The sequence below is a fragment of the Microcaecilia unicolor genome, chromosome 1, assembly GCF_901765095.1.
Source record: "Microcaecilia unicolor chromosome 1, aMicUni1.1, whole genome shotgun sequence".
Lineage (NCBI taxonomy): Eukaryota > Metazoa > Chordata > Amphibia > Gymnophiona > Siphonopidae > Microcaecilia > Microcaecilia unicolor.
Genome location: NC_044031.1, coordinates 16,639,907 through 16,667,327, shown reverse-complemented (window position 1 = coordinate 16,667,327; position 27,421 = coordinate 16,639,907). Strand labels below are relative to the sequence as shown.

General features: G+C 46.1%; 1 protein-coding gene across 1 annotated transcript; it reads left to right on the top strand.

Annotated features, from left to right (window-relative positions):
- Nucleotides 1-523: 523 nt before the first annotated feature.
- LOC115463252 (zinc finger protein OZF-like) lies at nt 524-27,379 on the top strand. The gene is made up of 3 exons (XM_030193602.1): nt 524-601; nt 19,611-19,737; nt 25,386-27,379. The coding sequence occupies exons 1-3, from the start codon at nt 575-577 to the stop codon at nt 26,648-26,650; spliced, it is 1,419 nt and encodes a 472-aa protein (XP_030049462.1). The 5' UTR covers nt 524-574; the 3' UTR covers nt 26,651-27,379.
- The last annotated feature ends 42 nt before the right edge of the window (nt 27,380-27,421 follow it).

Genomic DNA, 27,421 nt, shown 5'->3' with positions numbered 1-27,421 from the left:
ATATAACACATGCTATGGTGTCCCTATAAGCAGCCCCTCCAAATGACTGAGTGATTACCATTTATAACAAGTTACTACTCTACCTATGAAAAGTTATCCTCTGTGTACATCCGTGTGCTGCAGAAGCTGGCATTTTTGAAAATATATGTGAGATTAAATAAAAATGCTGCCAACAATAAAGAACATGCATAAGTTTGCTTCCCTTGTTTTGAGTGTATGGCGATGTGGCGCAGGGAATGGGAAACAGCGACTTCCTAAATTGGCTTCAACATTTTGACGTCATCTCCATCACCTTTCTTCAACATCCTTCAGTTTCAAACACAGTATCCGGCCCCGCCCTCTGCATTCCAAACCTCGTTCTCGTGCTCCAGTAGCCTCTCTCAGTCCATTGCAAGCCTCATTCTGGTGCTGCAATAGTCTCTCTGTGAGTGCCAAGCCTCATTTTCACACTCCAGTAGCCTTTCTCAGTGTGTTCCAAGCCTCATTCTGGTTTCACCATTGCTTCTTCCCGGTGTGTTTCAGAGGCTTCTTCTTTATACAGCCACCTCCGAGGTGGAGTTTGGAGGCTGAGGAGATGCTGGTTCCAGACGTTTCAAAGACCGTAAGGACACCTGGATTTCCTTATGTCTAAGTTTAATTGGCTTTATGTCTCTATCTGTGTTGTGTGAGACAGTAAGTGGAGGAGTAGCCTAGTGGTTAGGGCAAGTCACTTAACCCTTCATTATATCAAGTCCCATTAACAAGATTCTGGAATGTTGCCACTATTTGAGGTTCTACATGGAATGTTGAGGTTCTGTTGCTACTATTTGAGATTCTACATGGAATGTTGCTAGTGGAGGAGTAGCCTAGTGGTTAGGGCAAGTCACTTAACCCTTCATTGCCCAGGTACAAATAAGTACCTCTATATACTATGTAAACCACTGTGAATGTAGTTGCAAAAAACAACAGAAATATATCAAGTCCCATTAACAAGATTCTGGAATGTTGCTACTATTTGAGATTCTACATGGAATGTTGAGATTCTGTTGCTACTATTTGAGATTCCACATGGAATGTTGCTAGTGGAGGAGTAGCCTAGTGGTTAGGGCAAGTCACTTAACCCTTCATTGCCCAGGTACAAATAAGTACCTCTATATACTATGTAAACCACTTTGAATGTAGTTGCAAAAAAAACACAGAAGTATATCAAGTCCCATTAACAAGATTCAGGAATGTTGCTACTATCTGAGATTCTACATGGAATGTTGCTAGTGGAGGAGTAGTCTAGTGGTTAGGGCAAGTCACTTAATCCTTCATTGCCCAGGTACAAATAAGTACCTCTATATACCATGTAAACCACTTTGAATGTAATTGCAAAAAACAACAGAAATATATCAAGTCCCATTAACAAGATTCTGGAATGTTGCTACTATTTGAGATTCTACATGGAATGTTGAGATTCTGTTGCTACTATTTGAGATTCCACATGTAATGTTGCTAGTGGAGGAGTAGCCTAGTGGTTAGTGCAGTGGACTTTGACTTTGATTCTGGGGAACTGAGTTCGATTCCCACTGCAAGTCACTTAACCTCCATTGCCCAGGTACAAATAAGTACCTGAATATACTATTTATTTATTTGTTGCATTTGTATCCCTCATTTTCCCACCTATTTGCAGGCTCAATGTGGCTTACTTAGTGCCGTAGTGGCAGTCGCCAATACCGGCATGAACAAATAGAAGGTGAGGTTAAGACAGACTAATCCGCTAATGAGTGGGAAAGTGCGGGGTATAAGCGTTACAAATAATAATAATATTAATGATCAGAATTGACAGACATATTGGGGGTCAAGAGTAGGTTATGCCAATATGAACATTTATATTGATTGTGTTGCGGGATTAGGCATTTAGGTTGAGTCATTTGGGTATGCCTTTTTGAACAGGTAAGTGTTTAGGAGTTTCCGGAAGATTAGGTGGTCGTATGTTGTTTTCAGAGCGCATTCCATAGTTGTGTGCTTAGATAAGAGAAGCTGGATGCATAGGTTAACATATAGTAACATAGTAGATGACGGCAGAAAAAGACCTGCACGGTCCATCCAGTCTGCCCAACAAGACAACTCATGTGTGCTACTTTTGTGTATACCCTACTTTGATTTGTACCTGTGCTCTTCAAGGCACAGACCGTATAAGTCTGCCCAGCACTAGCCCCGCCTCCCAACCACCAGCCCCGCCTCCCACCACCGGCTCTGGCACAGACCGTATAAGTCTGCCCAGCACTATCCCCGCCTCCCACCACCGGCTCTGGCACAGACCGTATAAGTCTGCCCAGCACTATCCCCGCCTCCCACCACCGGCTCTGGCACAGACCGTATAAGTCTGCCCAGCACTAGCCCCGCCTCCCAACCACCAGCCCCGCCTCCCACCACCGGCTCTGGCACAGACCATATAAGTCTGCCCAGCACTATCCCTGCCTCCCACCACTGGCTCTGGCACAGACCGTATAAGTCTGCCCAGCGCTATCCCTGCCTCCCAACCTCCAGTCCTGCCTCCCACCACTGGCTCTGGCACAGACCGTATAAGTCTGCCCCGCACTATCCCCGCCTCCCAAACTCCAGCCCTGCCTCCCACTACCGGCTCTGCTATCCAATCTCGGTTAAGCTCCTGAGGATCCTTTCCTTCTGAACAGGTTGATTTGTATTTAAGTCTTTTGCAGCTTGGGTAGTGGAGATTTAGGTATGATCGTGTTGATGTTGTTGTGTTTCTGGTTGGTAGGTCAATGAGGTCTATCATGTATCCCGGGGCATTGCCGTAGATGATCTTGTGAACCGGGGTGCAGATTTTGAACGCAATACGTTCTTTGATTGGGAGCCAGTGTAGTTTTTCTCATAAAGGTTTGGCGCTTTCGAATCTTGTTTTTCCGAATATAAACCTGTTCGTCCATCTGTAACAAGCCTAAAGCTGTTTCAGTTGGATAGGCAGTGCCTTAAAAGGTGGAGGACAAAAATTGTTTTTCTTTTAACTTATTGGACTGCTTTTTAATTTATTTGAAAGCTTCCCATATATGTAGATATAAATATATCATGTATAGGAGAAAGTGGGATGTTTGACCACGGAACACCAAACACTGGGTAGATTGATCTTAAAAACACTTGTTTATTGATGAAACAAGCTTAGCCGAGATTGGGTGGTGGGGCTGGTGGTTGGGAGGCGGGCCTAGTGCTGGGCAGACTTCTACAGTCTGTGCCCTGAAAATGGCAGAAACAAATCAAGGTCAGGTATACACATAAAGTAGCACATATGAGTTTAAATTGTTGGGCAGACTAGATGGACTGTGCAGGTCTTTCTCTGCCATCATCTACTATGTTTGGTGTTCCGTGGTCACACATCCCACTTTCTCCTATACCTGTTTTCTCCCGTGGGGCATTCGAGTTCTCCACTCGGTTGCAGATTTGTTTGGATATAAATATCATGAAATAACAATTGAATATCACTAAAACAGCTTAAAAAATTATTATAGCTGCTAGAAACAGCAATTTTAAATTCCGTATTTTGTGCTCATTTTTCTACACTAAAAACTAAATAAATACACTGTATACAATACAGATGGCCAAATTTCAGTGAGGATATCCTGTTTCCTGATGGGTTCATCTTAAATGTTGTTGTAATCTGCCTTGGGAAGCCGGATGTTGTAATGATGATGGAATATACTGAAATCATAGGAGACAACTTTTCAAAATGATTGGGGGTGCTGAAATGTTCTTTTTTTTTTTTTTACAGGTGGTGCGTTCCCCCTCCCTCTGAGTTCCAGGTCCCCCTCCCTCCCTCTGAGTTCCAGGCCCCCCTTCCTCCCTCACCTCTCTCTCTCCTTTCCCTCCCCCCTCCCACCCTCCCAGTTCTAGGGTCATCCCCCCTCCCTCCCTCCCACCCAGTTCCAGAGAATAATGAGGAGTATCTTCTGACAGAAGCTTTTACACACTCAGAACATGTGAATGGTTTTACTCCTGAGTGGATTCTCTGGTGCTTTGTTAGCTGTGATTTATGAATAAAGCCTTTTTTACATTCATGTTAAAGGGGTGATCAGGGAAGACAAAGCCATAGTGGATAAATGAAATGAATTCTTTGCTTCAGTCTTCACCGTGGAGAATTTGGGAGGGACACCGGAGCCAGAAAGGGTATTTGAAGCAGGCGAGTCGGAGAAACTAAACAAATTCTCTGTAAACTTGGAGGATGTAATGGGTCAGTTCTGCACACTGAAGAGTAGTAAATCACCAGGACCAGATGGTATTCATCCCAGAGTATTAATAGAACTGAAAAATAAACTTGTAGAGCTACTGTTAGTAATATGCAATCTATCCCTAAAATCAGGTGTTGTACCGGAAGACTGGAAGGTAGCCAATGTTACGCCGATTTTTTAAAAAGGTTCCAGAGGAGATCCGGGAAATTATAGACCGGTGAGTCTGACGTCGGTACCGGGCAAAATGGTAGATGCTATTATTAAGAATAAAATTACAGAGCACATACAAAAACATGGGCTGATGAGACAAAGTCAGCACGGATTTAGTGAATGGAAGTCTTGCCTCACCAATCTACTGCATTTTTTTGAGGGGGTGAACAAACATGTGGACAATGGGGAGCCGGTGGATATTGTGTATCTGGATTTTCAGAAGGCGTTTGACAAAGTGCCTCATGAAAGGCTCCAGAGGAAACTGGAGAGTCATGGGATCGGAGGTAGGGTATTAATATGGATTAAGAGCTGGTTGAAGGATAGGAAGCAGAGAGTAGGATTGAATGGTCAGTTTTCTCAATGGAGAAGGGTAGTTAGTGGGGTCCCTCAGGTGTCTGTGCTGGGACCACTGCTTTTTTTTTTTAACTTTAAATTTTTATTGAAAAGCAAATACTCCATAACAGGCAAGCATCACCCCACCAACACAAATTACCCCCCCACGGCCCTCGCAGGAGCCATCTATTACACCAACACCCTACAAACTCCCATAACCTAAAAAATAGCAAAATATATAATCAAAACTCCCCCCTTCCACCCCTCCAATCCGTCCCCCAACTAAACAGCTACAACCCCCCAGGTTCCCGAGACAACTGCCCCAAGGACCCTGGCCATATATTGAGTTTAAGCCAGCTTCTGAAACCTCCACCTCCATGAACCACAAGCCAAGAATTCACGTACGTACAGTTTTATGTATAATACTCCTTTCCATATCATCATGCTGATCAATCCATAGACTGGTGGGTTGTGTCCATCTACCAGCAGGTGGAGATAGAGAGCAATCCTTTTGCCTCCCTATATGTGGTCATGTGCTGCCGGAAACTCCTCAGTATGTTCTCTATCTCAGCAAGTGGTGGTCACACACAGCAGCAGCTCTGGCTAGGTCTCCAAGCCTAATCTTTAGGTTTTGTTGAGTACCTGGGGTTGAGGGCTCTTCTTGAGCAAGTGCAAACCTGGTGGCGCCAGGTCCCTCCTTTTCTCCCCCCTCCCGCTGGCTCCGTAAAAAAAAAAAAATTTTGGACGTCCTTAAAGGCGTTTATTTCGACGTTTATTTCAACGTTTATTGCAGCTACTCACTGGGACACCAGGTCGTTACAGCTCGGAGCGAGAAGCAGGTAATTTTTACCTTTTTATAGCGGGCAGGGGGTTCCCCGATTGATCTCCACATGGCCTATGGCGTCGGAGGGCGAGGGTGCGAACAATCGCTCCCCGGACTGCGTGTGTGCTTCTAGCGGGGATGCGGGGGTCTTAAAGTCTGATTCGCCCTTGTTGTGTGTCAGTTCGGAGGCTGGTCAGTGTCCCGGGTCTTCCTCTGGTGCGGCGGTTTTTCCCGCCATAAACGCCCATCCCCCGCTGCTCGCCTCTGCCATCTTGGCCGGCCACTCTGCTCGGACGGCTTCTTCTTGGGCCGCCCTTGAGCTGGGAGACGTTAATGCCATGGCCGCCCTTGATTTGGGCGACGGCAAAAAAGCAGCTAAAGTTAAGCGCCGTTCTTCTCGCGCGGCTCCTTCGCGGAGTGTCGCCCCGGACGCCATCTTGGATGCGCAGCATGTTTCTCCCCCGCTCTTGCGAGCGCCGGTTGAGGGTGCGTCTAGGGCTGTGGCCCAGGCTGCAGAAGTGCACAGTCTGGGGGGTTTCTCCCCTGAGTTTATTTTGCTGCTGCATCAGGCCTTCCTTATGCAAAACGCTGCCCCTTCTCCCTTGTCCGATAAAGGGGTTGAGGCCCCCGGAAGTAAACGCCCTCGGGTGGATTCCCAGGCCTTAGAGGACTCTGTTTCCTCTGATGTAGATGAGGGCAGCGTATCTGAGTTCTCCCAACGGTCCTTTGGGGATTCCTTGGAGGAGACGGATTCCCGCTCGGATGGAGCGGATGACCCCTCTGCAGCGCGGATCTTTTGCTCAGAGGATTTGCCCAACCTGTTAGTGCAGGCCATGAGCATTTTGAAGATTTCTTCTCCAGAGGACGTCTCTCCCTCAGCCCCTGTTGGCTCCGCCATTATGCTGGGGACGAAGCGCCCGCCTAGAACCTTCCACGTGCATGATGCCATGCACACCTTAATTTCGGCTCAATGGGATGTCCCGGAAGCGAGCCTCAAAGTGGCTAGGGCTATGTCTCGCCTCTATCCTTTGCCTGAAAGTGAACGGGAGGCCTTTCTTTGGCCTACCGTGGATTCTTTAATCACTGCAGTGACTAAGAAAACGGCGTTGCCGGTGGAAGGTGGCACGGCCCTAAAGGGACACCCAAGACAGAAGATTGGAGGCGGCCTTAAGGTCGTCCTTCGAGGCGGCTGCCTTAAGTTTGCAGGCCTCAGTTTGCGGCTCCTATGTGGCCAGGGCGTGCCTGACGATTGTGCAGCGGGCTTCCCCCTCGGATCCTTCCTTGAGGGCTGATTGGCCGGCCCTGGAATCGGGCTTGGCTTATTTGGCAGACTTACTGTATGATGTCTTGAGAGCCTCGGCAAAAGGTATGGCTCAGACAGTCTCTGCGCGGCAGTGGCTTTGGTTGAAACATTGGTCTGCTGACCACGCCTCTAAGTCCTGCCTGGCTAAGTTGCCTTTTAAAGGCTAGCTGCTCTTTGGGGTCGAGCTGGACAAAATTGTGACCGATCTCGGCACGTCTAAGGGCAAGAGGTTACCAGAGGTCAGGGCTCGGGCCAGTGCTCGCCCTGGTATCTCCAGAGGACGGTTTCAGGAAGCCCGTCGGTACCGCCCGGGCAAGTCGGGCTCCTCTGCCCCCTCTTCCTTCAAGAGGAATTTCTCCCCCAAGCAGCATTCCTTTCGCAGAGACCGCCGTCCCGGAGGTGCACCCTCCGGTCCTCCCCCAGGGTCTCGTACCTAATGACGGGGTCCTGGTCCATGGCTCAGTGCAGATTGGAGGACGCCTGTCCTCGTTTCTGGGCGACTGGACCAGGGTAACTTCAGACGCTTGGGTGCTGGAAGTCATCAGAGACGGCTACAAGCTAGAGTTCTGCCGACCCTTAAGAGACGGGTTTGTACTCTCTCCCTGCAAGTCTCCGGTCAAAGCTGTGGCAGTGCAGCAGACCTTGGACAATCTGATCCGCCTGGGTGCGGTCGTTCCGGTGCCAGAAAATCAGCTTGGCAAGGGACGTTACTCCATTTACTTTGTGGTACCAAACAAAGGAGGTTCTGTACGGCCTATCCTCGACCTCAAAGGGGTCAATCGGGCCTTGAAAGTTCGGCACTTTCGCATGGAGACTCTCCGCTCTGTTATAGCGGCAGTGAAGGCAGGGGAGTTCCTGGCATCCTTGGACATCAAGGAAGCGTACTTGCATATTCCCATCTGGCCTCCTCATCAACGCTTTCTGCGTTTTGCAGTCCTGGGCCGGCACTTCCAGTTCAGAGCCCTCCCGTTCGGGTTGGCTACTGCTCCGCAGACCTTCTCCAAAGTAATGGTCATCGCGGCCTTCCTGCGAAAGGAAGGAGTACAAGTCCATCCTTATCTGGACGACTGGTTGATCCGAGCCCCCTCTTATGCAGAGTGCGGCAAAGCTGTGGACCGGGTGATTGCTCTTTTGAGCTCCCTGGGGTGGATCATCAACTGGGAGAAAAGCCAGCTGCGCCCGACTCAGTCCCTGGAGTATCTGGGAGTTCGATTCGACACCCAAGTGGGCAGAGTGTTCCTGCCGGACAATCGGATTGTCAAACTTCAGGCTCAGGTGGACCAGTTCCTAGTAGCCTCTCCGCTTCGGGCTTGGGACTATGTGCAGCTGTTGGGCTCTATGACGGCCACGATGGAAGTAGTGCCCTGGGCCAGGGCTCATATGAGACCACTACAACACTCTCTGCTGCAGCGCTGGACTCCGGTGTCGGAGGATTATGCTGTGCGCCTTCCCTTGGACCCAGCAGTGTGCAAGGCGCTGAGCTGGTGGCTGAAGACAGACAAGTTGTCTGCAGGGATGCCTCTTTTGACCCCGGAGTGGATTGTCGTCACGACGGACACCTCTTTGACGGGCTGGGGAGCCCACTGCTTGGGAAGGACAGCGCAGGGGCTCTGGTCTCCTGCAGAGGCAAAGTGGTCTATCAACCTCCTGGAACTCAGAGCCATTTGGTTGGCGCTTTTGGAGTTCCTCCCGGTACTGGCGTTGAAGCCAGTACGGGTCCTGTCGGACAATGCCACGGCTGTGGCCTATGTCAACCGCCAGGGAGGTACCAAGAGCGCCCCTCTAGCCAAGGAAGCCATGAATCTATGCCAGTGGGCGGAAGCGAACCTGGAACAGCTGTCAGCTGCCCACATTGCCGGAGTCATGAATGTCAAGGCGGACTTTCTCAGTCGCCATACCTTGGATCCCGGAGAGTGGCAGTTATCGGCTCAGGCGTTCTTGGACATCACGAAGCGCTGGGGCCAGCCGAGCCTAGATCTGATGGCGTAATCGGCCATTTGCCAAGTGCCGCTCTTTTTCAGCAGAGGACGGGACCCTCGATCTCTGGGAGTAGATGCTCTTCTCCAACAGTGGCCGACACAAGAGCTTCTCTATGTGTTCCCTCCCTGGCCCATGTTGGGCAGGGTACTAGACCGGGTGGCAAAGCATCCGGGCCGGATAATCCTGGTGGATCCGGACTGGCCCAGACGTCCCTGGTATGTGGACTTGATCAGGCTCTCAGTGGACGACCCTCTGCGGCTGCCAGTGGAGCAGGGCCTGTTGCATCAGGGTCCCGTGGTGATCGAGGATCCCTCCCCCTTTGATCTTACGGCCTGGCTATTGAGCGGCAGCGTCTGAGGAAGAAGGGCTTCTCAGACAAGGTCATCGCCACTATGCTGAGAGCGAGGAAGCGCTCTACTTCTACTGCTTACGCCAGGGTTTGGCGTACGTTTGCAGCGTGGTGTGAAGCAGGCTCACTTTCTCCCTTCACTGCTCCAATTTCTTCAGTGTTGGCGTTCCTGCAAGAAGGTCTGGAGAAAGGCCTGTCGCTCAGTTCCCTTAAAGTCCAGGTAGCGGCTCTGGCTTGCTTCAGGGGCCGCCTGAAGGGTGCTTCCCTGGCTTCGCAGCCAGATGTGGTACGTTTTCTCAAGGGAGTTAATCACCTGCGCCCTCCTCTGCACTCAGTGGTGCCTGCGTGGAATCTCAACCTGGTGCTAAGAGCCTTGCAGAAGCTGCCTTTTGAACCCTTGTAGAGGGCATCTCTGAAAGACCTGAAGTTGAAAGCAGTCTTTTTGGTGGCTATCACTTCAGCCAGAAGAGTTTCCGAGCTCCAGGCACTCTCATGTCGAGAGCCTTTTCTGCAGTTCACTGAGGCAGGAGTGACTATTCACACAGTGCCTTCCTTCCTGCCCAAGATTGTTTCTCGCTTCCATGTGAATCAGCAGCTCTGTCTCCCTTCCTTTCGTAGGGAGGACTACCCAGAGGAATACTCTGCTCTCAAATATCTGGATGTGAGACGAGTCATCATCAGATACTTGGAAGTGACCAATGATTTCCGGAAATCGGATCATCTGTTTGTCCTGTTTGCAGGTCCTCGTAAGGGTCTGCAGGCTGCTAAGCCTACAGTGGCAAGATGGGTCAAGGAAGCCATTGCAGCGGCTTATGTGGCCGCGGGGAAGGTGCCGCCTATCCAGCTGAAGGCTCACTCCACTAGAGCTCAGGCGGCCTCGATGGCAGAGGCCGGGTCCGTCTCCTTGGAAGAGATTTGCAAGGCGGCAACTTGGGCATCGGCCCATACCTTCTCCAGGCATTACCGCTTGACTGTGGCTGCTCGGGCGGAGGCCCGGTTTGGAGCTTCAGTGTTGCGGTCAGGGATTTCAATGTCCCGCCCTGGGTACATCCCACATGTACGCTTCGGTACATCCCACCAGTCTATGGATTGATCAGCATGATGATATGGAAGGTAAAATTATGTATCATACCTGATAATTTTCTTTCCATTAATCATAGCTGATCAATCCATAGCCCCTCCCAGATATCTGTACTGTTTATATTCTGGTTGCATTTCAGATTCAAGTTTAGTCTTCAGTTCCTGTTCAGGAGGACTTCGTGTTCAAGTTTTTTCAATTGGATTCTTCAAGAGTTGAGACGAGTTTGTGTTACAGTGAGCTGCTGCATTCCTCTCCCCTCCGTTTTACAGGGCTGGATTGAGACATAAATTCTGCCGGCGCTCCCTCCCGCTTCGTGCGGCTGTAGGGCAGCTTTGTACCCCTCCCGCTTCGGCGGTGTTAGGGTCAGTCAGCTCCTCCCGCGGTTGCGGTTGCAGGATAAGCCAGATCCCCTCGCATCGGCGGGGTGGTGTCCCTCCCCCGCTCCGCGGGGATGAGCTGGACGGATTCCCCTCCCCCACTTGTGTGGGGATGAGCTGGGTTAATTCCCCTCCCCCGTTTCGGCGGTGGTGAGCTGGGCAGAGTGTCCCTTTGTGGGTGTAATTCTCTAAGTGCTGAGTCCTGCGGATGGAGCTTTGATATCGACATACTGAGGAGTTTCCGGCAGCACATGACCACATATAGGGAGGCAAAAGGATTGCTCTCTATCTCCACCTGCTGGTAGATGGACACAACCCACCAGTCTATGGATTGATCAGCTATGATTAATGGAAAGAAAATTATCAGGTATGATACATAATTTTACCTTCCCCCCAAACCCTGCTGCCCGCTCTCTCACCCATAACACCCCCCTTCATCCCCCTACACCCCCATGAAAAAGCACCTATATGTTCTTTACCCCTGCTTTTAACCGAGCCCACCCCTCCTTTACATTTCAAAGTCCCCTCCCTTCTGTATGCTGTAAGGTACTCCTTATGTATTAATTGTCCCAATTTATCCTTCCACTCGTCCAATGTAGGAGAATTTGAAGATTTCCACCTGCGGGCTATAAGGCATTTGGCTGCCGCAAAACCCCAATGAAGCCATTTACTAACCTCCCAAGATTCCCTCTCATTATATAAACCCAAAAGGCATTCCCGAGACCCACACACCAAAGATATGTCAATTTAACCAATCCTTTCACCACCCCGTGCCAAAATTCCACCACACTAGAACATGCCCACCAGATGTGAAGGAAGGATCCCTTATGCTTTCCACACCTCTAACATCTATCCAATGTTCCCGGATACATTTTCTGCAACCTCTCTGGTGTATAGTACCATCTGGTAAGAACTTTATACGCATTCTCCTGTATCAAGACACACACCGATGCTCTATATACCTCTCGACAAATAGTCTCCCATTCCCGGTCAGTAAATCTACATCCCAAATCTACTTCCCATGCCCCTTGAAACCCAAACGATCTTGAATCACTTCCCCTAAAGAATATATAAAGCACTAATATAGGTCTGGGAACCCTTCTCAGAATTATGCACATATTTTCTAAACATTCCCTCTCCTGAGTATTTATCCCCTTCCATCCCATTGCCCCCACAAAATGTTGGACCTGCACATACGCAAACCTATTCCCCTCTGTTAGACCATATCTGGAGCTCAGCGTTTCAAAACTCAACATCTTACCTCCCTGCAACACATTGCGGAAATTTATCAGCCCCTTCCTCTCCCATATCGAGCATTCTCCCTCCCCAAATTTCGGTTCCCACCTCATGGGCGCCAATGTAGTAGAAACCTTATCCACCTGACCCCATTTCCTCCTAACTCTCCTCCACACTCCCATCAAGTGTTTCACATAGGGATTGGACCATCCCTCAAGTACCCCACCTGCTCCCTCCGTAATCCACAAATACGAGTGGAACTCCCTATGAGAGCTATAGGACCTTTCCACCTGACTACTGGGCTTATTATTCTCACTCTCCCAGTCCATAAGGATCCTTATCTGGGCCGCATAATAGTACCATTCAATATCGGGGACCGCCCTACCTCCCCTCTCAGGAGCCCCCCCACATAACCCGACTCCCTAATGTAGGGTGTTTCCCATTCCAAATAAACTGTGTGATCAGTCCCTGAATCTGCTTAATTGTTCCTCCAGGGAGTTCCACTGGCAAAGCCTGAAACAGAAAAAGTAACCGTGGTAAAACATTCATCTTGATCACTGCCAAACGACCCCACCAAGACAGCCACAACCCCTTCCATCGAGACAACTCAGACTTGATTTGGCCTACAATCTTGCCATAATTAATACTGCTCACCCTACCAAGGTCACACGGAATGTGATTCCCGAAATACCGGAGTTTATTTTTTGCCCATTTAAAAGGAAATCTCCTCCTCCGGGGATAACGATACTCCCAATATCTCACTTTTATCCATATTAACCTTGAATCCTGCACACACCTCACTCTTCCAAAATTTCCAATACTTTGGGCAACGTTTGTTCTGGATCAACCACATACATCAACACATCATCAGCAAATAATGTTATTCTATGTTCCCTCCTCCCCCACCCTTACTCTGCGCAAGTCTGGATGCACCTTTTTGTCATTGTCTTTAAAATTGAGCGTGGTACCGGAAGATTGGAGGATGGCCAATGTAACACCGATTTTTTAAAAAGGTTCCAGAGGAGATCCGGGAAATTATAGACTGGTGAGTCTGATGTCGGTGCCGGGCAAAATGGTAGAGACTATTATAAATAACAAATTTACAGAGCATATTCAAAAGCATGGATTAATGAGACAAAGTCAACATGGATTTAGTGAAGGAAAATCTTGCCTCACCAATCTACTACATTTCTTTGAAGGGGTGAACAAACATGTGGATAAAGGGGAGCCAGTTGATATTGTGTATCTGGATTTTCAGAAGGCGTTTGACAAAGTACCTCATACATAGTAACATAGTAGATGACGGCAGAAAAAGACCTGCACGGTCCATCTAGTCTGCCCACGGTAAACTCATATGTGTATACCTTACCTTGATTTGTACCTGTCTTTTTCAGGGCACAGACCGTATAAGTCTGTCCAGCAGTATTTCCCGCCTCCCAACCACCAGTCCCACCTCCCATCACCGGCTCCGGCACAGACCCCGTATAAGTCTGCCCTCCCCCATCCTAGCCTCTCAACCACCAACCCCTCTTCCCCCCGCCACCCAATTTCAGCTAAGCTTCTGTGGATCCATTCCTTCTGCACAGGATTCCTTTATGCCTGTCCCACGCATGTTTGAATTCCGTTACCGTTTTCATCTCCACCACCTCCCGCGGGAGGGCATTCCAAGCGTTCACCACCCTCTCTGTGAAGAAATACTTCCTGACATCTTTCCTGAGTCTGCCCCCCTTCAATCTCATTTCATGTCCTCTCATTCTACCGCCTTCCCATCTCCGGAAAAGATTCGTTTGCGGATTAATACCTTTCAAATATTTCAACGTCTGTATCATATCACCCCTGTTCCTCCTTTCCTCCAGAGTATACATGTTCAGGTCAGCAAGTCTCTCTTCATACGTCTTGGAACGCAACTCCCATACCATCCTTGTAGCTTTTCTTTGTACCGCTTCCATTTTTTTAACATCCTTCGCAAGGTACGGCCTCCAAAACTGAACACAATACTCCAGGTGGGGCCTCACCAACGTCTTATACAGGGGCATTAAAACCTCCTTTCTTCTGCTGGTCACAGAGGTCACAGAGGAAACTGGAGAGTTATGGGATAGGAGGTAGTCTTCTATTGTGGATTAAAAACTGGTTAAAAGATAGAAAACAGAGAGTAGGGTTAAATGTTCAGTATTCTCAATGGAGAAGGGTAGTTAGCGGGGTTCCCCAGGGGTCTGTGCTGGGACCGCTGCTTTTTAACATATTTATAAATGACCGAGAAATGGGAGTAACTAGTGAGGTAATTAAATTCGCAGATGACACAAAGTTATTCAGGGTTGTCAAGTCGCAGGAGGAGTGTGAAAGATTACAGGAGGATCTTGCGGGACTGGGCATCCAAGTGGCAGATGAAGTTCAGTGTTGACAAGTGCAAAGTGATGCATGTGGGTAAGAGGAACCCGAATTACAGCTATGTCATGCAAGGTTCCGCGTTAGGAGTCACAGATCTGGACTGGGAGTCATCGTTGATAAAATGTTGAAAACTTCTGCTCAGTGTGCTGCGGCGGCTAAGAAAGCGCACAGAATGTTGAGTATTATTAGGAAAGGGATGGAAAACAAACACGAGGATGTTATAATGCCGTTGTATTGCTGCATGGTGCGACCGCACCTCAAATATCGTGTCCAATTCTGGTCGCCGCATCTCAAAAAATATATAAAAGAATTGGAGAAGGTGCAGAGAAGGGCAACAAAAATGATAAGTACATAAGTAATGCTACACTGGGAAAAGACCAAGGGTCCATCGAGCCCAGCATCCTGTCCACGACAGCGGCCAATCCAGGCCAAGGGCACCTGGCGAGCTTCCCAAACATACAAACATTCTATACATGTTATTCCTGGAATTGTGGATTTTTCCAAAGTCCATTTAGTAGTGGTTTATGGACTTGTTCTAACTCCTTTTTAAACTCTGCTAAGCTAACTGCCTTCACCACATTCTCCAGCAACGAATTCCAGAGTTTAATTATGCGTTGGGTGAAGAAAAATTTTCTCCGATTTGTTTTAAATTTACTACACTGTAGTTTCATCACATCCCCCCTAGTCCTAGTATTTTTGGAAAGCGTGAACAGACGCTTCCCATCCACCTGTTCCACTCCACTCATTATTTTATATAGCTCTAAAAGGGATGGAACAACTTCCCTATGAGGAAAGGCTAAGATGGTTAGGGCTCTTCAGCTTGGAGAAAAGGCGGCTGAGGGGTGATATGATAGAAGTCTACAAGATAATGAGCGGACAGATGTGAAGCATTTGTTTACACTTTCAAAAAATAATAGAACCAGGGGACACAAGATGAAGCTAGAATATGGCAGATTTAAAACAAATAGGAGAAAGTTTTTCTTTACTCAGCGTGTAGTTGGACTCTGGAACTCGTTACCGGAGAATGTAGTGACAGCAGCTGGCCTTACGAAGTTTAAGGGGGGTTTCGACAGATTCCTGAAGGAAAAGGCCATTGAACATTATTTTATATATATATATATATATATATATATATTTGTTTTTTTTTTTGCCGGGTTCTTAAAGCCTAGATTGGCCGCTGTCAGAGACAGGATGCAGGGCATGATGGACCTTTGGTCTTTTCCCAGTATGGCGGTGCTTATATGCTTCATAATTTGGTTTGGGAGGCGTTGAATAGGCCGCAGGAGTTGTATCATACTGTGAAATATTTGATTAATGGTTATGAAGATAATGGTTATGAAGATAAGCACATGAAAAGGGGACCGGATGCCATGGCATAGGCGGATTACTTGATGGAGAAGATGGTTCTGTTAGGTAAGGGAGTGACAACTTGTGGTGATCAAGGGATGGAGTTGGGGGGGGGGGGGGGAGGTGGGTCCAAGTTCTTGAGTTGAAATGGGTTGAGTTTGATGAGGAAGGGATGCAGGAAATGACCCGGGGTGTCTCGATGATTTCGCCAACTCGGTCTATATCGGACCCTTGCTCTTCAAGTGTAATCCGTCAAATGGCAAGTAAACCCGCTTTACCGTTATCATGTCTTGTGAATACGTCCTTTAGCGAAGGTCGGCTGCCAGCTGTTTGTAAGTAAGCTACTGTAAAACCATTGTTAAAGAATGAGAAATTGGATCTTTTTCTGTTGTCCCATTTTTGGGAAGGGTTATTGAGAAGGTTGTTTTAATACAACTTGAGGTGTTTGTGGAAGAAAATGTTGTTTGAACAGGTTTCAATATGGGTTTAGAAAACCAGTAGCGTAGAGACTTCGCTGATCTCGATTTTGGATTCATTGCGGAGAGGGATAGATCAGAACCAAAGTTATTATTTGATTTCTTTAGATGTGTCGTCTGCTTTTGATTCTGTTGATGGCAATATTCCTTTGAAGAGGTGGCTTATGTTGGGTATAGGGGGTTTGGGCTATGATTGGTTTGCCTCTTTTTTTGTCAGAGCGAGATTTATTTAGTTTAAAGTGGAGGGGGTGTCAAGATCTGTTTCTGTTTTTAAGAGGAGTTCCACAAGGTTATGCCTTGATCGCGCTTTGTTTAATATTTATATAAGTACATAAGTACATAAGTACATAAGTAATGCCATACTGGGAAAAGACCAAGGGTCCATCGAGCCCAGCATCTTGTCCCCGACAGCGGCCAATCCAGGCCAAGGGCACCTGGCAAGCTTCCCAAACGTACAAACATTCTATACATGTTATTCCTGGGATTTTGGATTTTTCCAAGTCCGTTTAGTGGCGGTTTATGGACTTGTCCTTTAGGAAACCGTCCAACCCCTTTTTAAACTCTGCTAAGCTAACCGCCTTCACCACATTTTCCGGCAATGAATTCCAGAGTTTAATTACACGTTGGGTGAAAAAAAATTTTCTCTGATTTGTTTTAAATTTACTACACTGTAGTTTCATCGCATGCCCCCTAGTCCTAGTATTTTTGGAAAGTGTGAACAGACGCTTCACATCCACCTGTTCCACTCCACTCATTATTTTATATACCTCTATCATGTCTCCCCTCAGCCGTCTCTTCTCCAAGCTGAATAGCCCTAGCCTCCTTAGTCATAGGGAAGTCGTCCCATCCCCACTATCATTTTAGTCGCCCTTCGCTGCACCTTTTCCAATTCTACTATATCTTTCTTGAGATGCGGCGACCAGAATTGAACACAATACTCAAGGTGCGGTTGCACCATGGAGTGATACAACGGCATTATAACATCCTCACACCTGTTTTCCATACCTTTCCTAATAATCCCCAACATTCTATTCGCTTTCCTAGCTGCAGCAGCACACTGAGCAGAAGGTTTCAGTGTATTATCAACGACAACACCCAGATCCCTTTCTTGGTCCGTAACTCCTAACATGGAACCTTGCATGACGTAGCTATAATTCGGGTTCCTTTTTCCCCACATGCATCACCTTGCACTTGTTCACATTAAATGTCTTCTGCCATTTAGCCGCCCAGTCTCCCAGTCTCGTAAGATCCTTCTGTAATTTTTCACAATCCTGTCGCGAGTTAACGACTTTGAATAACTTTGTGTCATCAGCAAATTTAATTACCTCGCTAGTTACTCCCATCTCTAAATCATTTATAAATATATTAAAAAGCAGCGATCCAAGCACAGACCCCTGAGGAACCCCACTAACTACCCTTCTCCATTGTGAATACCACTCTCTGTTTCCTATCCTTCAACCAGTTTTTAATCCACAATAGGACTTTTCCTCCTATCCCATGACCCTCCAATTTCCTCTGTAGCCTTCATGAAGTACCCAAACGCCTTTTGAAAATCCAGATACACAATATCAACCGACTCCCCTTTGTCCACATGTTTGTTTACTCCTTCAAAGAATTGAAGTAAATTGTGTCAGGCAAGATTTCCCCACACAAAAGCCATGCTGACTCGGTCTCAGTAATCCATGTCCTCGGATGTGCTCTGTAATTTTGTTTTTAATAATAGCCTCTACCATTTTCCCCGGCACCGACGTCAGACTCACCGGTCTATAATTTCCCGGATCTCCCCTGGAGCCTTTTTAAAAAATGGGCGTTACATTGGCCACCCTCCAATCTTCCGGTACCACGCTCGATTTTAAGGATAAGTTGCATATCCCCCCCCCCCCCCCCCCAAAAAAAAATAAAATAAAAATCCCAAGTTGTTTGTCTTGGTTAACTGTGTGGCTTCAGCTTGTAACAGCAGTTAGGATATCTGGGCTTAATAAGGTTTAGGTGAGTTTCTGGAGGGAAAAAAGTCCATAGTTTGCTATTGAGATAGTCCTGGATGAAGCCACCGCTTGTTCCTGGGAATCGATAGCATGGAATCTTGCTTCTCTGTGGGATTCTGCATGGGTTAGATTTTCAGGACTAGCACAATGCGTGTGCATGAGAGAAATAAATTTGCCTTTAACAGAGGCCTTCTTTCTCATGCATATTTATTGTGGATATTCTGAAAACACGACAGAGCTACAGATCTATATAGCACAGTGAAAATAAAAACAAATGTGTATTTGCTGGGACACATATTAGACAGTCATTTTACAAAAGCATACGTTCAAAAAAAAAGAACAGCATCCCTCAGGGCGACATGCAGGTGTAATGCTAATGTGGGAATTTTCCACTGTATATATGTATCGTCATTATATAATACAAAATCCTTATGTACTGTGAGGGATCACCCAAGCCACACCCAGAACATGTCTCTGTAACGTATCCCTGTGCGCCACTTCCATGTAGAAGTAGCCGCCTTTCCTAAAGTCCTTGTTTGCTGATTTACACGTGTAATTTGGTGTTTTACATATGCACAGGGCACCTGTTCTGTCCTCTGACAGCCTTACACTAGTTTATAATGTGACCCTAAAATGTGTTTAATGCCTTTACTGTCATTCTCACTTCTAAGGATCCTCATTGCTGCAGTTCCCACTGCAAAGATACGTGAGCAATGCATTGTGTGTAATGTAGTTCACAGGTGATGCAGCCACACTTGCCTGTCTGTATAAGAACTGTTACCATTGGTTTGTGCTGCTGCCCAGACCTCCTCTCTTTCTCAGCCAAGCTTGGCTCCTTTGTCTACCTGCTATCATTTCCTGGTCAGTCTTACTATCTCTGTTCTGAGAGGTCAGCCAGGCATGACCTTTCCCTCCAATCGAGGGCTGTCGTCTAGGACCACCCTTGCCACCTGGTGGCAGGCTCTGTCCCCATTGGTCTTTACCTCCTCCTTCCTGGGCTTGTGTGAACCATCTTGACCTCCCTGTCTCTCTCTCCATGAGGCATTCTCCATCTTGCTTCAGACAGCACTTCTCCTGCTTCACTCCTTGGAAAGAACTTGTTTTTTTTTACCTTGAATATATCCTCTTAATGAGATATTGCACTCTCCAGTCACCCAGCTCTGAGCTACTTCTACCTGTTCGACTATCTCCCCACCTCTGCAATAAACCTGGCGCTCTTCAGATTTCTACCTCCAATCACTGATACAGCTTTCAGAATTAGGGAGTCTCTGTGCCCTGGGGCAACACTGCTGGACATCTGACTGAGTATCTGCGTTTTATTCAATAAAAGAAACTTCAGAAAATATAGAGACTTCAGGTATTGAGATTTTACAGTTAAACAAGTCTTAAGAGGCTTGACAGCACCGGCATTCTAAAATCATCCCCCAAATGATAGACGAATAAAACTAGCTGAAATCGAATGCATTCTGAGCAACTTCACACGTCCCTGAGTGAGTTTCTGGTTCTTGTTTCAGATGCGGGTGACGTTTGAGGACATCGCTGTCTCTTTCTCCCAGGAGGAGTGGGAGTATTTAGATGAAGGGCAGAAGGAGCTGTACAGGGAGGTGATGAAGGACAATTATGAGACCCTGATCTCCCTAGGTAAGAATTGCTTTGTCTGCATGTTTTAAAATAACTTTTATTGAAAAAATATAACATAACATAGCATTTCACAGTCTGCATTAAACATATCATCAATATAGACAGATTAGCATGCTAATATAATGGACTATCTGCCAATAACTAGAATTATTCCATATAATCCCCTTACCCAAGCCCACAACCCATCCCCCTCCCTCCAAAAATAACCCTGACCCATTCTCCCTACACTTCTCACTCAAGAAGGAGGGAGGAGTCCGGACAAGAAGACCACCTCACATAACTGTCCCATACTTTATGATATGCTACCAACTGACTAGTTCGCATGGCTGTCAATTTAGACATCAGATGTAAAGAGTCCAATCTCCGCACCACCTCAGAGAGACTTGGCAATGTGCTCTGCTTCCAGGATGCAGCCAGCACCAATTTACCAGCCACAACAATGTTCTATCTTCAAAGGATAGGAAACTTTGCATTTTTAAAAGAGGAACAACATCTGATTTATTAAAAGTAATTTGAGATATTTTCTGTATCTCCTTCACTTCTGAAACTTCAAGGTATGATCAGGATTTCTCTTGGCCCTGCTCTGTCTTAAGATGACAGTGTGAGGGCAGGACTGAGGCACTCCTAAGAGCTTCCTGTGTGTCCTACAAGTTTCCTCCTAGAGAGATTTTCCTCCAGTTCTTGCATCGAGGCTGAAAATGCTCAGGTCCTGGCTGTAACAGAGTGTGTCAAAGTAGCTGCTGAGACCAATCAAAAGTGTGATACTGTGTTAATTGGCCTTTCCTGGGCTTTTGACACTGCAAAGCTGCAGAATTGTCTCCAGGATCAACACATGATAAGAGTAATACAAGAAATCATCATTAACTGCTGTTTCCATGTGTTAGTTAGAGAGGAACGTTCCAGATCATGACAAGGATCATCAGTCTTTGTTCCTGCTGTTTTCAACATTTGATTTTCCACAAAGATTGAAACTTCTGTGTGTGCCAATGAGTTGGTTATCCTCCACACCCACTATTTCTTGGAGGATTTTCAACAGTTTCTAGAGAGAATCAGTCAGGTTCGGCCCCCTGGTCTGTGACACCATGAAAATAGCCAGAAATTTCAACCCTTTCCATAGCTGGATAGGACCGAAGCAGGTCATTCCTTTCTCCTCTTTGTATGACCAAAAAACCCTAAACAATTATTGAAACACAGGAAGGTTACAAAACAACATTATTTGTTTATAGAAAATCCATTTCTACTATTTAACAGAGAAAATGACCCAGTTTCTGCAGGTCTTGCACACAATTGGCCTATAATTTCAGAGACTCCCACAGGCTCTTCATATCATGGAGTTTGCCCTTTTCAAAAGCATGTGCATATTTTTCACTTATGAAATTGGTTGGTAATTCAATAACAGCACACCTCCAGTTATCATATTCTGTAACACCAGGACACCCAGGTGTAGTTATAGAAATACTAGCGTAAACCTATATCATAGTAGATGACGGTGACAGCAGAGAAAGACCTGTACGGTCCACCCAGTCTGCCCAAGAAGATTAAGTCATATGTGCTACTTTATGTGTATATACAGTGGTGGAAATAAGTATTTGATCCCTTGCTGATTTTGTAAGTTTGCCCACTGACAAAGACATGAGCAGCCCATAATTGAAGGGTAGGTTATTGGTAACAGTGAGAGATAGCACATCACAAATTAAATCCGGAAAATCACATTGTGGAAAGTATATGAATTTATTTGCATTCTGCAGAGGGAAATAAGTATTTGATCCCCCACCAACCAGTAAGAGATCTGGCCCCTACAGACCAGGTAGATGCTCCAAATCAACTCGTTACCTGCATGACAGACAGCTGTCGGCAATGGTCACCTATATGAAAGACACCTGTCCACAGACTCAGTGAATCAGTCAGACTCTAACCTCTACAAAATGGCCAAGAGCAAGGAGCTGTCTAAGGATGTCAGGGACAAGATCATACACCTGCACAAGGCTGGAATGGGCTACAAAACCATCAGTAAGACGCTGGGCGAGAAGGAGACAACTGTTGGTGCCATAGTAAGAAAATGGAAGAAGTACAAAATGACTGTCAATCGACAAAGATCTGGGGCTCCACGCAAAATCTCACCTCGTGGGGTATCCTTGATCATGAGGAAGGTTAGAAATCAGCCTACAACTACAAGGGGGGGAACTTGTCAATGATCTCAAGGCAGCTGGGACCACTGTCACCACGAAAACCATTGGTAACACATTACGACATAACGGATTGCAATCCTGCAGTGCCCGCAAGGTCCCCCTGCTCCGGAAGGCACATGTGACGGCCCGTCTGAAGTTTGCCAGTGAACACCTGGATGATGCCGAGAGTGATTGGGAGAAGGTGCTGTGGTCAGATGAGACAAAAATTGAGCTCTTTGGCATGAACTCAACTCGCCGTGTTTGGAGGAAGAGAAATGCTGCCTATGACCCAAAGAACACCGTCCCCACTGTCAAGCATGGAGGTGGAAATGTTATGTTTTGGGGGTGTTTCTCTGCTAAGGGCACAGGACTACTTCACCGCATCAATGGGAGAATGGATGGGGCCATGTACCGTACAATTCTGAGTGACAACCTCCTTCCCTCCGCCAGGGCCTTAAAAATGGGTCGTGGCTGGGTCTTCCAGCACGACAATGACCCAAAACATACAGCCAAGGCAACAAAGGAGTGGCTCAGGAAGAAGCACATTAGGGTCATGGAGTGGCCTAGCCAGTCACCAGACCTTAATCCCATTGAAAACTTATGGAGGGAGCTGAAGCTGCGAGTTGCCAAGCGACAGCCCAGAACTCTTAATGATTTAGAGATGATCTGCAAAGAGGAGTGGACCAAAATTCCTCCTGACGTGTGCAAACCTCATCATCAACTACAGAAGACGTCTGACCGCTGTGCTTGCCAACAAGGATTTTGCCACCAAGTATTAGGTCTTGTTTGCCAGAGGGATTAAATACTTATTTCCCTCTGCAGAATGCAAATAAATTCATATACTTTCCACAATGTGATTTTCCGGATTTAATTTGTGATGTGCTATCTCTCACTGTTACCAATAACCTACCCTTCAATTATGGGCTGCTCATGTCTTTGTCAGTGGGCAAACTTACAAAATCAGCAAGGGATCAAATACTTATTTCCACCACTGTATGACCTTGAGTTGTATCTGCCATTTTCAGGGCACAGACCGTAGAAGTCTGCCCAGCACTAGCCTTGCCTCCCAACCACTAGCCCTGCCTTCCACCATCGGCTCTGCCACCCAATCTCCGCTAAGCTTCTGAGGATCCATTCCTTCTGAACAGGATTCCTTTATGTTTATCCCACGCATTTTTGAATTCTGTTACCGTTTTCATCTCCACCACCTCCCGCGGGAGGGCATTCCAAGTATCCACCACTCTCCGTGAAAAAATACTTCCTGACATTTTTCTTGAGTCTGCCCCCCTTCAATCTCATTTCATGTCCTCTAGTTCTACTGCCTTCCCATCTCTGGAAAAGGTTGGTTTGCGGATTAATACCTTTCAAATATTTGAACGGCTGTATCATATCACCCCTGTTTCTCCTTTCATACGTCTTGTAACGCAAATCCCATACCATTCTCGTAGCTTTTCTTTGCACCGCTTCAATTCTTTGTACATCCTTAACAAGATACAGCCTCCAAAACTGAACACAATACACCAGGTGGGGCCTCACCAACGACTTATACAGGGGCATCAACACCTCCTTTCTTCTGCTGATCACACCTCTCTCTATACAGCCTAGCAACCTTCTAGCTACGGCCACTGCCTTGTCACACTGTTTTGTCGCCTTCAGATCCTCAGATACTATCACCCCAAGATCCCTCTCTGAGAGTACATATCAGACTCTCACCACCTAACGCATACGTCTCCCGTGGATTTCTACTCCCCAAGTGCATCGCTTTGTATTTCTTCGCATTGACCTTAGACCATTCTTCTAGCTTCTGCAGATCCTTTTTCATGTTTTCCACTCCCTCCTGGGTGTCCACTCTGTTACAAATCTTAGTATCATCTGCAAAAAGGCAAACTTTACCTTCTAACCCTTTGGCAATGTCACTCACAAATACATTGAACAGAATTGTCCCCAGCACCGATCCCTGAAGCACTCCACTACTCACCTTTCCCTCATCCGAGCGAATTTCATTAACCACCACCCTATGGCGTTTGTCCGTCAACCAGTTCTTAATCCAGTTCACCACGTCGGGTCCTATCTTCAGCCTGTCAAGTTTATTCAAGAGCCTCCTGTGGGGAACCGTGTCAAAAACTTTTCTGAAATCTAAGTAGATTACGTCTATAGCACATCCCTGATTCAATTCTCCGGTCACCCAGTCAAAGAATTCAATGAGATTTGTTTGGCACGATTTACGTTTGGTAAAACCACGTTGTCTCAGATCTTGCAACTTATTGGCTTCCAGGAAATTCGCTGTCCTTTCCTTCAGCGTCGCTTCCATTACTTTTCCAATAACCGAAGTGAGGCTTACCGGCCTGTAGTTTCTAGCTTCTATCACCACTTCTGTGAAGAGGGACCACATCCGCCGTTCTCCAATCCCATCGAACCTCTCCCGTCTCCAAGGATTTATTAAACAAATCTTTAAGAGGGACCCGCCAGAACCTCTCTGAGCTCCCTCAGTATCCGGGGTGGATCCCATCTGGTCCCATGGCTTTGTCCACCTTTGGATTTTCAAGTTGTTCATACACACTCTCTTCCGTAAACGATACTATGTCCACTCCATTCTTATATGTACTTTTGCCAGTCAATCGTGGTCCTTCTCCAGGATTTTCTTCAGTGCTTTTTCTTCATCATTATCTACATAGCGGTTCACAGCATCTTTCAGTCTCACAATTCCCTTTTTAGTCTTCCTCCTTTCACTAATATACCTGAAGAAATGTTTGTCACCCCTCCTTACATTTCTAGCCATTTGTTCTTCCGCTTGTGCTTTCGCCAGACGTATCTCTCTCTTGGCTTCTTTCTGTTTCATCCGGTATTCCTCTCCGTGTTCCTCTTCTTGAGTTTTTCTGTATTTCAGGAACGCCAACTCTTTAGCCTTTATTTGCTCAGCCACTTGCTTGGAGAACCATATCGGTTTCCTTTTTCTCTTGCTTTTATTTACTTTCCTTACATAAATGCTTGTGGCCCTATTTATAGCTTCTTTCAGTCTGGACCACTTTCCTTCCACTTCTTGTTCTTCCTCTCAGCCCATCAGCTCCTTCCTCAGGTATTCCCCCATTTTACTAAAGTCAGCATCCTTGAAATCCAGGACTTTGAGTTTTGAGTGGCTGCCCTCCAGCTGTCATATCAAATCAAACTGTTTCATGGTCACTGCTGCCCAGGTGGGCACACACTCGGTCATTTGACACACTATCCCCATTTGTGAGCACCAGATCCAGCGTCGCTCCCTCCCTCGTGGGTTCTGTCATGTTTACCCCCTCCCCCCCTTGTATTTGCATGCTATAACACTTAGATGCAACATTATAGAAGGGGTGCTTGGTGCACTTTTTCAAATTCCTGCCAGTTTTGGTGCGTCTGATGCACTGGCCCAGAAAATTCTCTTCCTTGATCAGTAGTAGCTTTCTGTAGAAGTAATACGTAATTAATGTCTTTCTTTTCATATCCCAACAGTTAATGAAGCTGAACAGGAGCTCAAGCGAGAGCAGAATCAAGAAGAATCTGTTATACAAATGGAAGGAAATGACGATCGGAATATTTCCCAAAGGATGGAGAGGAGACACCCAAGGAATCATCAGCAGGAGAAGGAGGAGAGAGACCAAGCCGGAGAAACACCTTGTGCAATTACTCAGTGTGAGAGAAGTGACAGGGAGCTCACAAACTTCCCTGAGCACCAGAGACACTTGAGAACAAAGAGTCCCTTCCACGATAGTAACAGTGATCCAGAGCCTTCTAAACTCCCCCAAGAAGAGGCGACAGAGAACGAATCCTTTCAATGTGACAGCTGTGGAACAATCTTCAATAGGAATGAGCATTTCTTATTGGATAAGAGAACCAACAGTAGGGAGAAATCCTTCTCATGCTCTCAGTGTGAAAAGAGTTTCAGAGAGAAGATAAATTTGAAGTTAAACCAGAGAATTCATGCTGAATTTAAACCATTTTCATGTACTGAATGTAGCAAATGTTTTTCACATCAGCAATCATTAATTACACATCAGATGACACACACTGGAGACATGCACATCAGAAAGAAACAGTTTACATGTACTGAGTGTAATAAAAGTTTCGCCAGTTCATCGAATCTGAAAATTCACCAAAACATTCACATTGGAATTAAACCTTTTACATGTATTGAATGTGGTAAAAGTTTCATTCAGCAGTCACATTTGAAAAGTCATCAGATGATCCACAGTGGAATGAAACCTTTTACATGCTCCGAGTGCAATAAAGGTTTCATTTGTTCATCACGCTTAAAAATTCATCAAATGAGCCACAGTGGAAAGAAACCTTTTCCATGCACTGAATGTAATAAAAGTTTCACTCGTTCTTCATACCTGAAAACTCATCAAATGAGCCACAGTGGAGAGAAACCTTTTCCATGTTCTGAGTGTAATAAATGTTTTTCTTCTTTATCAAACCTGAAAATTCATCGAATGAGCCACAGTGGAGAGAAACCTTTTACATGCGCTGAGTGTAATAAAAGTTTCATTCGTTCATCTTACTTGAAAACTCATCAAATGATCCACAGTGGAAAGAAACCTTTTCCGTGTTCTGAGTGTAATAAAAGTTTCATTTGGTCATCAAGTCTTAAAATGCACCAAAACATTCACAGTGGAAAGAAACATTTTATGTGCACTGAGTGTAATAAAAGTTTCAGTCGCTCGACATATCTGAAAATGCACCAAATAAGCCATAGCAGAAAGACTTTTGCATCATAGCTGAAAATGCACTAAATAATGCAGATTGGAAAGAAACCTTTTACATGCACTGAGGTTTCACTAATTGTATTTGTTTAGGGATTACCTTCAATGTGATTCCTGCAGGAGCTGTGAAGTCTCCAGTGACTTGTCAATCACCTCCTTCTCTGTGGATCTTGCAATCATAATGTCATCCACACAGTGGAGAACACATGTCTTCTCCCTGTTCAGTCCCTCTAAAGTTGCACCCGCTACCTGATGAGATGCAATTGGATTATGTTTCAGACCTCTCCAAATTTGCTGCTGTTTTTCAGTACTTTGCATGATCCATATTTCCTCTTACCCCCTACAGGGCCTAAGACCAAGCTCCTCCCCTAATTTCTGAACCAGGAAGAAAAAGGGCCATTCGTTTCCCTCCATCGCCTCCTCATTCAAGTATAAATCAATGACACAATTAATATTACAGTGAAAAATTTCTAGACATGTAGTGCCCATATAAAAAGTCGTTTAAGATTAAATTGGATTTTCTGTTTTGCCGCTGTACATTGACTGTATATCTATGGGGTTTGAATTGATTTATTTGCGTATTATAGTTTACCCATAGTGTCTGAACAGTTTAGAGTTAAATATACACCATTTTGTGTACAGGCAATAGATTAAGATTCAAATTTTGTTTGTCTAGATTCTTACCTAAATGACTAAATTTAAACAAATGATTGCAACCGGCAACAATATACTCCTTCTACAATTTGATATGTCAAGTGCCTTCGACATGGTTGACCACGAAATCCT

What these genes read in the sequence shown, in the direction of transcription:
- LOC115463252 (XM_030193602.1), top strand. Translation starts at nt 575, where the DNA reads ATGCTGGTTCCAGACGTTTCAAAGACC. An exon ending in TTCCAGACGTTTCAAAGACC is followed by an intron (nt 602 to 19,610) that starts GTAAGGACACCT and finishes TTCTTGTTTCAG; the next exon opens with ATGCGGGTGACGTTTGAGGA. An exon ending in TGAGACCCTGATCTCCCTAG is followed by an intron (nt 19,738 to 25,385) that starts GTAAGAATTGCT and finishes ATATCCCAACAG; the next exon opens with TTAATGAAGCTGAACAGGAG.